At 43.5% G+C, this 13,014-nt stretch overlaps 1 protein-coding gene across 5 annotated transcripts in view; it reads right to left on the bottom strand.

The window, feature by feature from the left end:
* Nucleotides 1–8,749, bottom strand: part of SBNO1 (strawberry notch homolog 1) — a 58,298-nt gene extending 49,549 nt beyond the window's left edge. For 4 of the 5 annotated variants that reach the window (XM_022597773.2, XM_022597774.2, XM_022597777.2 and 1 more), the window contains exons 1-2: nt 8,593–8,748; nt 471–602 (exon numbers count right to left, since the gene is read on the bottom strand). In XM_022597773.2, coding sequence (XP_022453481.1) covers nt 471–602 — 132 coding nt within the window. In that variant the 5' untranslated portion in view covers nt 8,593–8,748. Of the gene's footprint in view, nt 1–470; nt 603–8,592 lie in introns of all 5 variants that reach the window. The other variant, XM_022597775.2, reaches the window with a different exon arrangement.
* Between the last annotated feature and the right edge of the window lie 4,265 nt (nt 8,750–13,014).

The following is a 13,014-nucleotide window of genomic DNA, read 5'->3' as shown; positions in this document are numbered from 1 at the left end:
CTGTTTCAAGAACAAGAGATGTACTTATTTTATTAAAATAAAAAAAATTTTCAAGCTTTACATTCAAATGGAATGTAAAATCACTGATACCAGGTATAAAGTAACAATCTTTGCAAGCATAACATCTTCACTAAACTACGCTAACACAAGAATATTATTTTTGCTTTCAGAGAATGTGTATAGTGAAACCTCAGAAAAATATTCCTATAAAGTACAAAGACAAATATTGAGATTAGTGATCCTCCCACAATAACTCTAAGCAATTCATCTCTTACGTTATATATCAAAGCAGAAAATGTCTTGATTTTCACTGCCAAGTATTTTCCACTTTGTGAATAAAGACTAACAATCAACATAAAAGTAATATTCACATGCATATTTAAAATTAAGGCTTAACAATACCTATTTTATAATAGAAAATAAAATTAAGAAAAAACTCACTTTTTACAGAGGCTTTGGAAAACTCTTACCTGCTGTACGGGAGGGGTAGGTGTTGGAGTTGCAAGCCCCGCATCTCCACCATCAATATCAAAGAGGTCATTCGGACTAATTCCACTCTCGCTCAAAGCAGCAAGCAGTAAATCTTGCCCTGGCTCCACCATCTTTAGAACAAAATATTAAATATTAACATTAAAAACTTAAAATGACAATTAACTCTCTTCTAAACATAAACCAACATTTTCTACCGGATCCATTCATTCAATATTTATGAAGAACCTGCTACACAGCAGGCAAAAAAAGGATGAAAGAGAAATAGTCTCTGATCCCAAGAAATTCACATTAAGATGGAAAGGACAGAAAAGTATGCAAATCACAGAAAGAGTATATGTTACAAAATGCTGTGGGAACAGAGAAGGAAATGCTGAATTCACCTGGGGAGAGAGATTACAAAGATGACAATGGAGCCAAGTCTCAGGTAAGAAATTGCCGGGTAGACAAGGATCTTCTGGATAGTGCATTCAAACTTATGGGGGCACGAATGATGCTGGCACTCTAAGAAAGATGGCTAGAGTAGTTCAACATGGGTACGGAAGCTCAGAACAGAAATACGAGGTTCACAAAGGTGATGGCAAGAGACGAAGAAGTTTTCGCCCACAGCTCTGAACACCACGCTAAAGAGCTCATTTAATCCTGTGAGAATCAGGGGTCACTAAAGGGTTTTCAGATAGAGGACTGCAAGACATAGTCAGATTTGTGACTTAGAAAAATTACTCCACAGCAGTATGGAAGCAAACTGAGAATGGGTAGAGTAAGACCAAGGCAGGGAGACATCTTAGGAAACTGCTACAGCAGATCAGGGAAAAGATGATGTGCTATAACAGTAAGATGTAAAGAGAAAGAAGGGGGAATGGATTCCAAGATATTTAAGGAGAATCCATAAGACTAAGTTTAAATAAAAGCTCAAAATGGAAGGGAGAACATGAAACACACACAAAAAAGCATGAGTTGATGGATAATTAGAGTTAAGCCAAGAGAAAATGAAAAAGGTTGAGCCCAGGAGACCTAAAAGATGAGATATATGGAGTTTAGGGGGAAAATGCCTAATTCGAGCAGGCAAATACACTTTCAGCTGGGGTTTTCCAACTGTACTCATAGGAGCCAAATCAAAGTATTCTACCACTAAGATGGATTTTTATCCATTTTGTAGGGAAAAAAAAGTTTAACAGAGCTTTCTTAATTTTAACTTTTCTCATTAATTTATCTGAAATAACCAATTTATATACACAAACATAATTATGAGAAATGTGACTACTTGTTTTTATCAAAGAACTAACTTCACATTACATAAATATACTAATTTTCAGCTAGTCCATTTATTCTCAGACTGTGCAATGAAATTAAATGTTTCATTATGTTCTACAAAAAAAAAGTTGTTAGCCAAGAATACCACGACCACGACTTCCCAACATACAAGAACCACTGTTTTAGATCAAAGCAGGACATTTCATAGAGAAATTCTCTACTAGGTAGGTCTACGTCGCTTGTACATCATTTACAAAGATGTGATTTACAAAGATAGTGCTGGAGTAGGTAGCGTCTCTGGTTCTTGTTTAACAGGAACTGCTGCTTCAGTCATCCAGACATCCAGATATCCAGAAATGAAACGAAGGGCAGACCTACTGTTTAAAGGATGAGAGGAAGGATAGCCCAAAGGAGATTTCCCCAAAATTTTTAGAGAAAAGAAAAGAAGTCTAAGGAAGAAAGCATTTTGAGCAGACAGGAGGAAGGGAAGGGAACTGACAGTGACTAAGTATCTTTTACAAGCCTGGCACAGTGTCAGGCTCTTCATGTCCAGCACTAGCCCATGACAACCCTGAGCAAGATAAGTATTATAATTCTAGAAATGAAACTGAGGCTCAAAAAGCTTAAATTACCTGCTCAAGGTCACACCCAGATCTAGACTGTTCAAATTCCCAAAGCCCATGCATTCTCTTTCCAATGAGTAGATCAAGAAGTCAATATTGGTAACCTGTGAAGTTTCAATACTTAACTTCGGAATAAAAGCCTGTCTGAGATTAAAACTGGAAAGGGGAGAATTAGTATTAAACAACAAGATGGAAATATGAAAGAACTGGATGACAGAGGAGACAAGGAGAAATGTCAAAATATGGGTTTAATATAAAATTGATCCATTTGGGGGCTTCCCTGGTGGCACAGTGGTTAAGAATCCACCTGCCAATGCAGGGGACACGGGTTCGAGCCCTGGTCCAGGAACATCCCACATGCCGCAGAGCAGCTAAGCCCGTGCGCTACAACTACTGAGTCTGCGCTCTAGAGTCCGCGAGCCAAAACTACTGAGCCCACGTTCCACAACTACTGAAGCCCGCGTGCCTAAAAGCACATGCTCCGCAACAAGAGAAGCCACTGCAATGAGAAGCCCACGCACCACAACGAAAAGTAGCCCCCACTCGCCACAACTAGAGAAAGCCTGCACACAGCAACGAAGACCCAACACGGCCAAAAAGAAATAAATAAATTTATTTTTTAAAAAAGTTGATCCATTTTTCTAATACATAGTTGACCACACTTTACAAACTACTATCCTAGTACATAGTACAAATATGTACCAAGAGAGCAAACCAATGCTTTAAAAATATTTTCAGGGCTTCCCTGGTGGCGCAGTGGTTGAGAGTCCGCCTGCCGATGCAGGGGACAGGGGTTCCTGCCCCGGTCCAGGAAGATCCCATATGCCGTGGAGCAGCTGGGCCCGTGAGCCACGGCCGCTGAGCCTGTGCGTCCGGAACCTGTGCTCCGCAACGGGAGAGGCCACAACAGTGAGAGGCCCACGTACCACAAAAAAAAAAAAAAAAAAAAAAATTCAATCTATAAAATACTTCATTAGGACCAATGACCTATGGGAATACAGGGTCTTAGCCCACTTGCTATGGCTTATTTTGACCTAGATCAATAATTCCTGAGACTATCAAAATGTCATCCTTTTTAAAGTAAATATTGGAAATAATTATTTACATTTGAAACAAAAGCACATTCTTTTAAACTAATGATTCCTAAACTACAGACCACAGAAAGCTTGGAGGCCGAGGGATCCATTAATCCATGTGTTACTGAATTCACGAGAGCTTTCTGAAATATATTTTCTGAACAATTAGCATTATAAGTACAAAAATATCATGGAAGAGAGTTATTTGGGGAGTAAACTTGTTGGAGTCCATAAGAAATGATGGCAACAGTTATAAGTAACATTATCAGTGACCTACTCAAAATGCATAGGAATCACAATTTGAGACCCTCTGATCTGAGCAGTGACCTAGTACTGACAATGCCTGTAAGAGACATTGTCTTTTACGAGCTATTAATGAAAGAGATTTTAATTTTATATACATCTTATACACAAACAAAATCAAGGGATCCTTTCTCTCAAGCCAATTGGGCACAAATTCCCTACTTGCACTTTTTTTGCATGAGAAGTGGGGAGGGGATGGAGAGGACACATCTATGCCATTCTCTAACTCCATTAAGCAAAATCCTTAATATTTAATCATATTCCTATTCTGAAACTATCAATATTACAGACTCACAGAATTTCAGTGCTCAAGCTGACAGAGCCTCTAAAAGGTTATATTATGCAACCTTCCCCACATTTTACAAACAAGTAAGATTTATTCCTGAGAGGGAAAAAAACATTTTCACTTTGAACCCACTAAGTACAATGTAAACACAAACACTGTTAGATGCAAAAGAACTGCTAACTACTAACCACAGAGTGATTCTATCTCAAACAATGGACAACAAAAAGGTTCCATTTTTATCATAAATACATTTGAAAATATCACGTATTCAAAATAGTACACCTATGAAAGCATCTATGATAAATAAGGACTAATGACACAGTAGTAGACAGAAACTAAGAGACATCCTTGGCAGGAAGAGAATCCTGAGAAACAACAGCCAATCAGAAGAATGAAAGGATACAGTTCCCACTGAGAACACCAACACTGAAACCTATCAACAAGGACAAGGTTCCTCTTGTTGAGACCGAAGCAGATCTTTATAGCTCTGGGCAGATACAAGAGATGTACCTGCAGCAGCAACAGCAGTACACTACAGAGGCTGAGGAGACTATGAAGTCAAGGGGAAAACCTGGTTTCAAATACTGACTACACCATCTGCTAAGTAGTGTAACACACTTAAGTAATAACTTGTGACTCAGTTTCCTCATCTTCAAATGGGAATAAAAATAGAACCTACTTTACAGGATTGCTGTGTTGAGTAAATATTACACTACGTGGAATAAATATTAGCTACTATTAACCATTATATTGATAAACATTACTATAATGTTCAAAAAATGTTTTCCTTCAAATTGCTGATATAACACTTCATATCTAGAATACAAACTTTACCTGTTGGCAATTTATTCACTAATTAACTTCCACATTAGTTCTATAAAATATTAGCACCCTTTTTACTCAAGTGTCATACATCCAATATATCTAATCAATTAGCATATCTAGAGGAAACTGGTAGACATATTTAAATGTGCACATAATATCATTTTAGAAATATCTTTGCCAGACATCCCTGGTGGTGCAGCGGTTAAGAATCCCCCTGCCAATGCAGGGGACACGGGTTCGAGCCCTGGTCCGGGAAGACCCCACATGCTGTGGAGCAACTAAGCCTGTGCACCACAACTACTGAGCCTGCGTGCCACAACTACTGAAGCCCACGCACCCTAGAGCTCTGAAACAAGAGAAGCCACAGCAATGAGAACCCCGTGCACCGAAACCAAGAGTAACCTCCACTCGCCACAACTAGAGAAAGCCCTCACGCAGCAACAAAGACCCAACGCAGCCAAAAATAAAATAAATTTAAATTTATTAAAAAAAGAAAGAAATATCTTTGCCTGAAAAGGATTTTTCTCTTTACTTAATAGTGCTAAACATGTCTAATTTTTGACCCAACTCTGTTTTTATGTAGCCTGGATGTCGATGACTGGCACTCAGCTTAAGAATTTGAAGGATAATGATCCACTTAGAATTTAGCTGGTTAAGTCCATCAACAAGTATTCATTAAGTGTCTACTGAGTGCTGGTTCCTTAAGAGTATCAGGAGAAAGGGAAGGTAGGTGTGAAGAAGTTTGCTAAAAAGGATTTTCTTTACCTAAAAGGATATAATCTGTATTTTTTAACACCTACTTCCCCAAGCAGCGATTGCTCAGTAAAGTGCCCCTCCCCTCACTCTCATTGCAAAACCTATAGGAAGAATGGAATCACAAAGGAATGTACAGATTATATACAAGTTTCAAAAATGCTTTGAAAAAGAAACCCAAGAAAGATTTGGGTGGGGGGGACTACTTTCTCCGTCACAACATCAAAATCAGATGGCTAGTCTTCTCGACATTCACTATATGGTTGGAATTCTTTAACTCTCAAAATAATCCATGAGTAAAAACTATCCGTTATTCCCTTGTCAGAGATGAGAAACAGGCTTAGAGAGATGAACTGTAACAAGGTAACAACAAAGCAAGCTTGTAGCAGAATTACAAACCTAGGAGGGCTGATACCTGCGCCCTGCATCCTGCCCGCCCACCCCAAGATTCTGTGCTATTAACTCCATACCAGTATTTTTCAAACTGCTGGTCACAACAATGCTGTCAAATAATTTAAGTATATCATGACCAGTATTTTTAAATATTTCAAATATAGAATATTCAAATATTTTAAATACAGACAGAATTAATGCAGCACACGCAGAGAGGGTAAACATTTCACAAAACTGAGTTCTATGCGTGCATTATGTACTAGGTCACAACATAAAACACATTTCTTACTGTGGAATGCAGTAAAAAAGGTTTGAAAATCACTGCTCTGTGCTATATACTGTCTCCCAAGAGGTAAATAAGCAAGTTAATTTGACGGGTTTTATACCATATTTTTTTTCATAAAAGAGAGTTCCTGCTCTTCAAGAGCCTATCCTTTCCATCTACAGAAAATTTCAGTGGTATCACAAGGTTGTCCTTATTATTTAGTAAAGCTCAACCACATCAAAGTGGATCTGTCAATTAGCATTAAAAAAGACAACTGCAAAAACTTAAGGATTACATCATCTTGGTTATTAATTGTCTGTTTAATGGAAAACAATTCCTCTCGGTGTGTGCTGTCTTCCTTCACAGGCAAGGCGGCAAGTCTCAAATCAAAGCTCAATTCAGAGACTAAGAAATGCCAATATGTTATCTGTACCTAAAGTCTTTGAGGCGAGAAAAGACTTTAAAAAAGCATGAAAAGAATCTCCATACTGCACGTTTTTATATAGTAATCTCAGCAAAACCCTTAAAACATGTAAAACTGACACATAAGAGCATTCAATGGATGGATGAATGAATAGATGGATGAATGGATGATGAATTTACGATCTGTAAGCCACTCACTAAGCCTCCCTTTTTAACATTTACCCAGCAACTAAAATAAAATTTATTTAAAATTCTGGAGGATTGTATGGAACAAAATTAGATCTGGGAATAAAGTTATATTGGGAGATAAAAAGCAGAATCCAGAGGAAAAGAATAAAGATGTCTTCTCTGGTAAGGTAAACTTTGGAAACAACTTCTTTAAACATGAAAATAAAATGTTCCCTTGCTTGCAAAACTAATGTCCCACTCAAGGCAGCAGCAGCAAATTCTACATTTTATCCTAGAAATTCTGTACAAACTATCTTTTGTGCAGTGATGCTTTCCCCACTGCTTATGAAAAGCAGTTCTGATTGCGGTAAATAACTGGGAAAAAATGGAATCCCTCCGCACTGTTATCTGGTTTAGCTGTTTGCAACTGTTCTGAGGAACCGCGCTAGAGCAACTACGGGTTTGACAGCTTTCTGGACCCTCCTGCCGACACTTTAGAAACCCTATTCCGTCTCTAATTCTGGCTGCCTAGAGAATATGACACATTTAACTCAACACAAACTGCTAATAATCAACTTTTAAAGGTCAAAGGGGACCCAGTTTTTAACCTTCTTCTCATCAACACGTGTTTAGTACAAACTTCCGGGTGCGGTTACAACTGGCTGGGCAATTCAATGGCTAAAAACGTTGCTTTATTTGACTCTCATTTTCTCGCCCGTTCTTTTCCCACGTTTCTCAACCAGCGACTCCCCAAAACAAAAGCCTCCCACAGTAAACGAAGCACGCACATAAAAAGAGCTTCTCTGTGCGAGGATCAAGTTAGTGGTCCGCAAACATTAACCAAACAGAAACACAAAGCCGGGGTGGAAAGGGGAGGAGCTGGATGCCAGGGTCAGGAAAGAAACAATCACAAGGGTTCAGGCACATCCAAACCTCCTCAGCGGTTAAACCGACCCCAAACCACTTCTGGGAAACCACCAGCATACACTGGTTTGGGGAACTTTAGATGCTCTTACGCCAAACACTCTCAAAGTAAGCCAATTCCCAACCGCCTTTCCCCTCCACATAGATGCTTACTTAGGGTCCAGGGGCGAGCGAGCGAGCTCAAGGCAAAATTAACCTAATCACCGGGTGAGGCGTGAAGGTGGCCCCCACGTGCCCCACGTACCGTCCCCATCGCCCCGACAGCGAGGTAATCAGCAAACTGCTGGTGCGGGGGTTCAGATCTGGGGCGACCCTGTCGCCTCCCGCACTCGCCCTGAACCGGAACAATCGTCCGGCAGGAGGACTTCTGAAGGATTACGAAGCTCACTTTCCTGAGGGGCCGGGACCTCGCAGCCCCCGGGTCGAGCCGCGGAAGCAAGGGGGGGTACGGCCCAGTCGGAGCCGGAACCGGCGTCCGCAGACGCTGCCTCCTCGCCCAAACGGGGTGCCTCCGGCCCGGGACAGCGGGGCCCCCGGGGCCCGAGAGCCCCACGCGCGGCGACCGCAGGGCCCGGCGCTGACGGGCGGAGGAAGCGAGCGCGGCGGGGCCACCGCCGGGACCGTGCCCCCGAGGGCCCCCAGGGCGCGCAGCTGAGGGGGCTGCGAGGGGCGAGGGAGGCCCCAAGCCGGGGTGAGGTGGCGGCCCCCCCCCCCAGCCCGGCCCCGCACGGCCCCCTGAGGAGGGTGGGAGTGGGAGGCTGTCCGGGAGGGGGAGTGTAGAGGTAGAAAAGGGCTAAGGAAAGGACTTACTTTCCCCGCGGGATCCGACGCCGGAACAGCTTCTCCGGGTGGCGAGAGCTTGAAGACCCAGAGGCGACTGGAGCGGAGGCGGCGGCGGTGGCGGCGGCAGCAGCGGCGTCCGGCTCTGCCTACCTCCCCGCCGCCATCTTGACGCCCCTCCCCCTCGGCCCCCCCGCCCCGCCCCGCCGGGAGGGGGTGGGGCAACGGATGAGGCGCCGCGCGCACGCCCCACGTGACTTCCTCCCTCCCCCCACCCCACTCCCCAGCGCCCCTCTCCGCCCCGCCTCCCTCCTAGGTGAAGGAGGATGATTGCCCCCCCCCCATCTTGACCGCCCCTGCCTTCGCCGCTAAGCACGGACTCCGTCGCTCCTGCCAACCCGGTATCAGTGGTTGGATCCAAGGGAATTCCGGAACCCAAACCGTCCATTACCGCGGCTCCGGGGTGGGCGAGGGGTGAGGGGGCCGGGTTTCCGAGGAAGGGGGAGGGGGGAAGACGAAGGCCGCCTAGGAGAGTCACGTGTCTACTGCTTCCGCCGGCGCTCGAAAGACCTCGCGAGAGTTCCGTTCCCCCTCCCTTTCTTCCTCGCGGGCTGTCGGGAAGAAGGTCCGTGATCTGGGTTGCCACCAGGAGGTCAACCGGTGGGCCGGGCGCATGCGTCCCACACCTGCTTTCAAAGTCAGGCTAGGAGGGGCCCGAAGCTGTTTTCAAAACCTTTTCGGTGTGTGGCTCTGGGCCAGGAAGTTACCTAGTGGCGTCTCTGTCACTTTGAAAAGCTCGTTACCTTAGTTAATTCTAGAGAAAAATATTCGCCTACTCATTGCTTGTTAGGCTTGCTCAAAGCACTTTATTCAATGTGAAACCGCAAGTAACTCGGAGCCCCTCGGCTGGTCCACTGCCATATTCAGATCCTAAGGAGTGAGAGCGTAATCAGCCCCACTTCTTTTTTATTCACACACACCCGGTAACCTGAACAAACTATTGCTCTCAATTGATTGCTGCAGATCTGTCGCTACTATCTCTCACTTCCTTATTTTCATATTCTCCATTATGATCATTATTATTGCTACTACTACTAAGTGACCTGACACAGAATAAACAAATTAACTTCTTGGTAACCCTTTTGTAAAGTCATTCTGAGAATGCTCTTTGAATCCCTTGCTTAGGTAATGGGCACGCCTGGGTGATTCTTGCCCCCTACCGGCCGCGCTTCGCACTCGCCTTGAGCTCAAAGCAAACCTACTGGTTTGGTTAACTTGGAGGTTAAGGTGTGAGCTCTTCAAGAGACAGTGTGGGGCTGGGGGAGAGGAAAAAAATGTAGTCATGGCAAGAATAATTATGACTCTTCCAATATTCTGTTTATATACATGAATATGTATTATATATGTATACATGTAAACATTTTAAATTGCAAATTTGCTAATCACTGTACCTCCATTATTTCGTTTAATCCATACACACACAAACCTATAAAGGTAAAAAAAATAAAAATAGTTCCATAAGAACAAGGCCTTGGGGACTTCCCTGGAGATCCAGTGGTTAAGACTCTGCGCTTCCACTGCAGGGGCACAGGTTCAATTCCTGGTTGGGGAACTAAGACCCCGCATGCTGCTTGGCGTGGCCAAAAAAAAGAACCATGGGAGACCAAGGCCTTCATCTGTCTTGTTCACTACTTTCCCCTAGCCTAGTTTATGGTCTAGTGTAGATGACAGCAAACAAGCAATTGTCACATTATAAAAAGAGAAAGAATACAGCAAAAAAAACTAAGACATTGTATTGATAGTTAATGCATCAGTGTCTTTGGAGCTTGGTTGGAGCAATTCAGTTTCCAAGTGGCCCCCAAACTCTAGTTGTACACCGGGACTAGATGAGTCCTAGATTCTGAAGACAGAGGTCTAACCTAGGAACTCCCACCTTTTGAGGTACTTTCTGAGCATCTAAGCCAGATCCTTGCTGCCATCTCTGCATAATCTCTTTACCTTGAACCAAAGTAAAAGGTGTTTCAGGGGATATTTATAATATAACTGCACATATGCACACGAATGTTATGCACAAGGTCATTCATTGCAGCAGCATTTGTAGAAGGAAAAGATGGGAAACAACTTTAATGTCTTTGAAGAAAAGACTAATTAACTAAACTATGGTACTTTCCTATAGTGAAACAGTTGTTCAAAAGAATGAAGCATTTCTGGGACTTCCCCAGTGGCGCAGTGGGTAAGAATCCTGCCAATTCAGGGGACATGGGTTTGATCCCTGGTCCAGGAAGATCCCACATGCCGTGGAGCAACTAAGCCCGTGTGCCACAACTACTGAGCTTGCGCTCTAGAGCCCGCATGACACAACTACTGAAGCCCGCGTGCCACAACTACTGAAGCCCGCGTGCCTATAGCCTGTGCTCCACAAGAAGAGAAGCCACCACAAGGAGAAGCCCGCACACCGCAACAAAGAGTAGCCCCCGGTCGCCACAACTAGAGAAAGAGTGCACACAGCAACGAAGACCCAACCCAGCCAAAATAAGTAAATAAAATAAAAAAAAATAGAATGAAGCACTTCTGTCTATGAGAATATATATTTTGCTTGCACGTTCGCGTGGAGCATCTCAGAATGACAACCCAAGTAGCAGTTGTTATCAGGGGATGGGAACTGAGAGACTGAGGGTCAGAGGCAGGAGGAAGACTTACGAGCTGCGTCCAGAACAGAGATACTACTGGAAGCAGATAATTCAGAAAAATCCCTATTCAAGCATGGTATTGACTCCCCCCAACTCAGGGGGGGCTATTTATATTTACACTACACTTCTCATTTCATTCAACAAATATTTGAGCCAGATACCATGTTAGAGGTATTGTGTTAGGGACACAAGTTTAAGAAAAACAAATCAAGGGGGATGTGAGGGACGGTGCCTGCTCTTGAGATAAATGCCCTTACAATCTAGTGGGCATTAATCCCAAAATTACACAAAATGTAAACTTGTAGCTGTGACAAGGCTACATAAAAGCTAACAGAGCCTATTATAGAGTAATTTGACCTCATCAGGGAAGTCAAAGAAGGCTTCTTTGAGGGAGCGATAACCCAGATAAGATTGGAAAAGTAGGTGTTAACTAGGCAAAGTGAAGAGAGAACTGCACTTGAGAAAGAGGAAACAGCACATGCAAATGTCCTGAAACAGGAGCGAAGCAAAGAGAAGGGACAGTAACGAAGCAAGTGCACCAGGGACTTCCCTGGTGGCCCAGTGGTTAAGACTCCGCAGTTCCACTGCAAGGGGCATGGGTTGGATCCCTGGTCGGGGAACTGAGATCCTGCACGATGGAGCCAGAAAACAAAACAAAACAAAACACAAAGCAAGTGCACCAGTTGTTAACATAATGTTTCTCAGCTCCAAACCCAAGCGTCTATGCTCTGCTTTGTGATGCACTGCAGAACTACATTTCTGCTTTGCCAGCTGTTTCAGTGCCACTAGGCTGGAGCAGGAAAAAGTTTCCTGTGAATGTCATCCCAGCAACACCTCTTCACCCTGGCACGTGCATTTCCCTCCAAAGTGATACCGCAGCAGCTATATCCAGTTTGCAGTTTTTCCCACACTTACAAAGCTGGCCTCATCACACCAAACTCTCCTCTCAGACACCAGGACCAGTGAGAGCATCCACAGGGTCACCCTCCAAGCTCAGAGACACTAACACCAGTTGAGCAGAACCCCCTCCTTGGAGTTTCGGTTTCAGCAACACGGGGCCCCTCTTCTACATTTCTAAGTTTATTTTTTTTCGAAATATTTACTTAGCTGCCTCGGGTCTTAGTTGCAGCATGCGGGATCTAGTTCCCTGGCCAGGGATCAAACCCTGCCACCTGCACTGGGAGCATGCAGTCTTAACCACTGGACCACCATGAAAGTCCCGTTTATAAGTTTAAATTACACCAACCTCTTCCCTTTGTCCCCTTAGCCTGAGTGGTGAGAATTGCTTTCCACAGTTGCAACGTCTGTGATGCCTTCAAGTTCTCTCTTTACCCTTTCAGTTACCTAGTTCACCAGTTTATACCTAGTTAACAATTTTTTTTTTTTTTTTTTGCCACACTGCGCGGCTTGTGGGATCCTAGTTCCCCGACCAGGATTGAAACCAGGCCCTCAGCAGTGAAAGCACGGAGTACTTACCACTGGATGGCCAGGGAATGCCCAACAATTTCTTATCTTAAATTTTCTTCATTAAATAACTGGTGTAGTATCTGCCTTCTGTACCTTGATATAGCAAGTAAAAAGGAGTTACTAGTAGGATTGCAAAAAGTAGATAAAGATCATTCTCAAACAGCCTTTTATAACTGAGTTTGGACTTTATTTTGTAAGCTACAAAGAACTCAGAAGCCTGTTATGCAGAAAACTGCCATGGTTAGGTATGCATTCTAGAAGAATCACTCTGGAAGCAGTGCAGCAGTTGGATCTA

This window comes from Delphinapterus leucas, chromosome 14 (genome assembly GCF_059928025.1).
Source record: "Delphinapterus leucas isolate spDelLeu-1000000601 "Yukka" chromosome 14, BTC_Dleu_Yukka2, whole genome shotgun sequence".
Classification (NCBI taxonomy): Eukaryota; Metazoa; Chordata; class Mammalia; order Artiodactyla; family Monodontidae; genus Delphinapterus; species Delphinapterus leucas.
The sequence above is the reverse complement of the archived record's forward strand: the minus strand, read 5'-3'. Positions and strand labels throughout refer to the sequence as shown.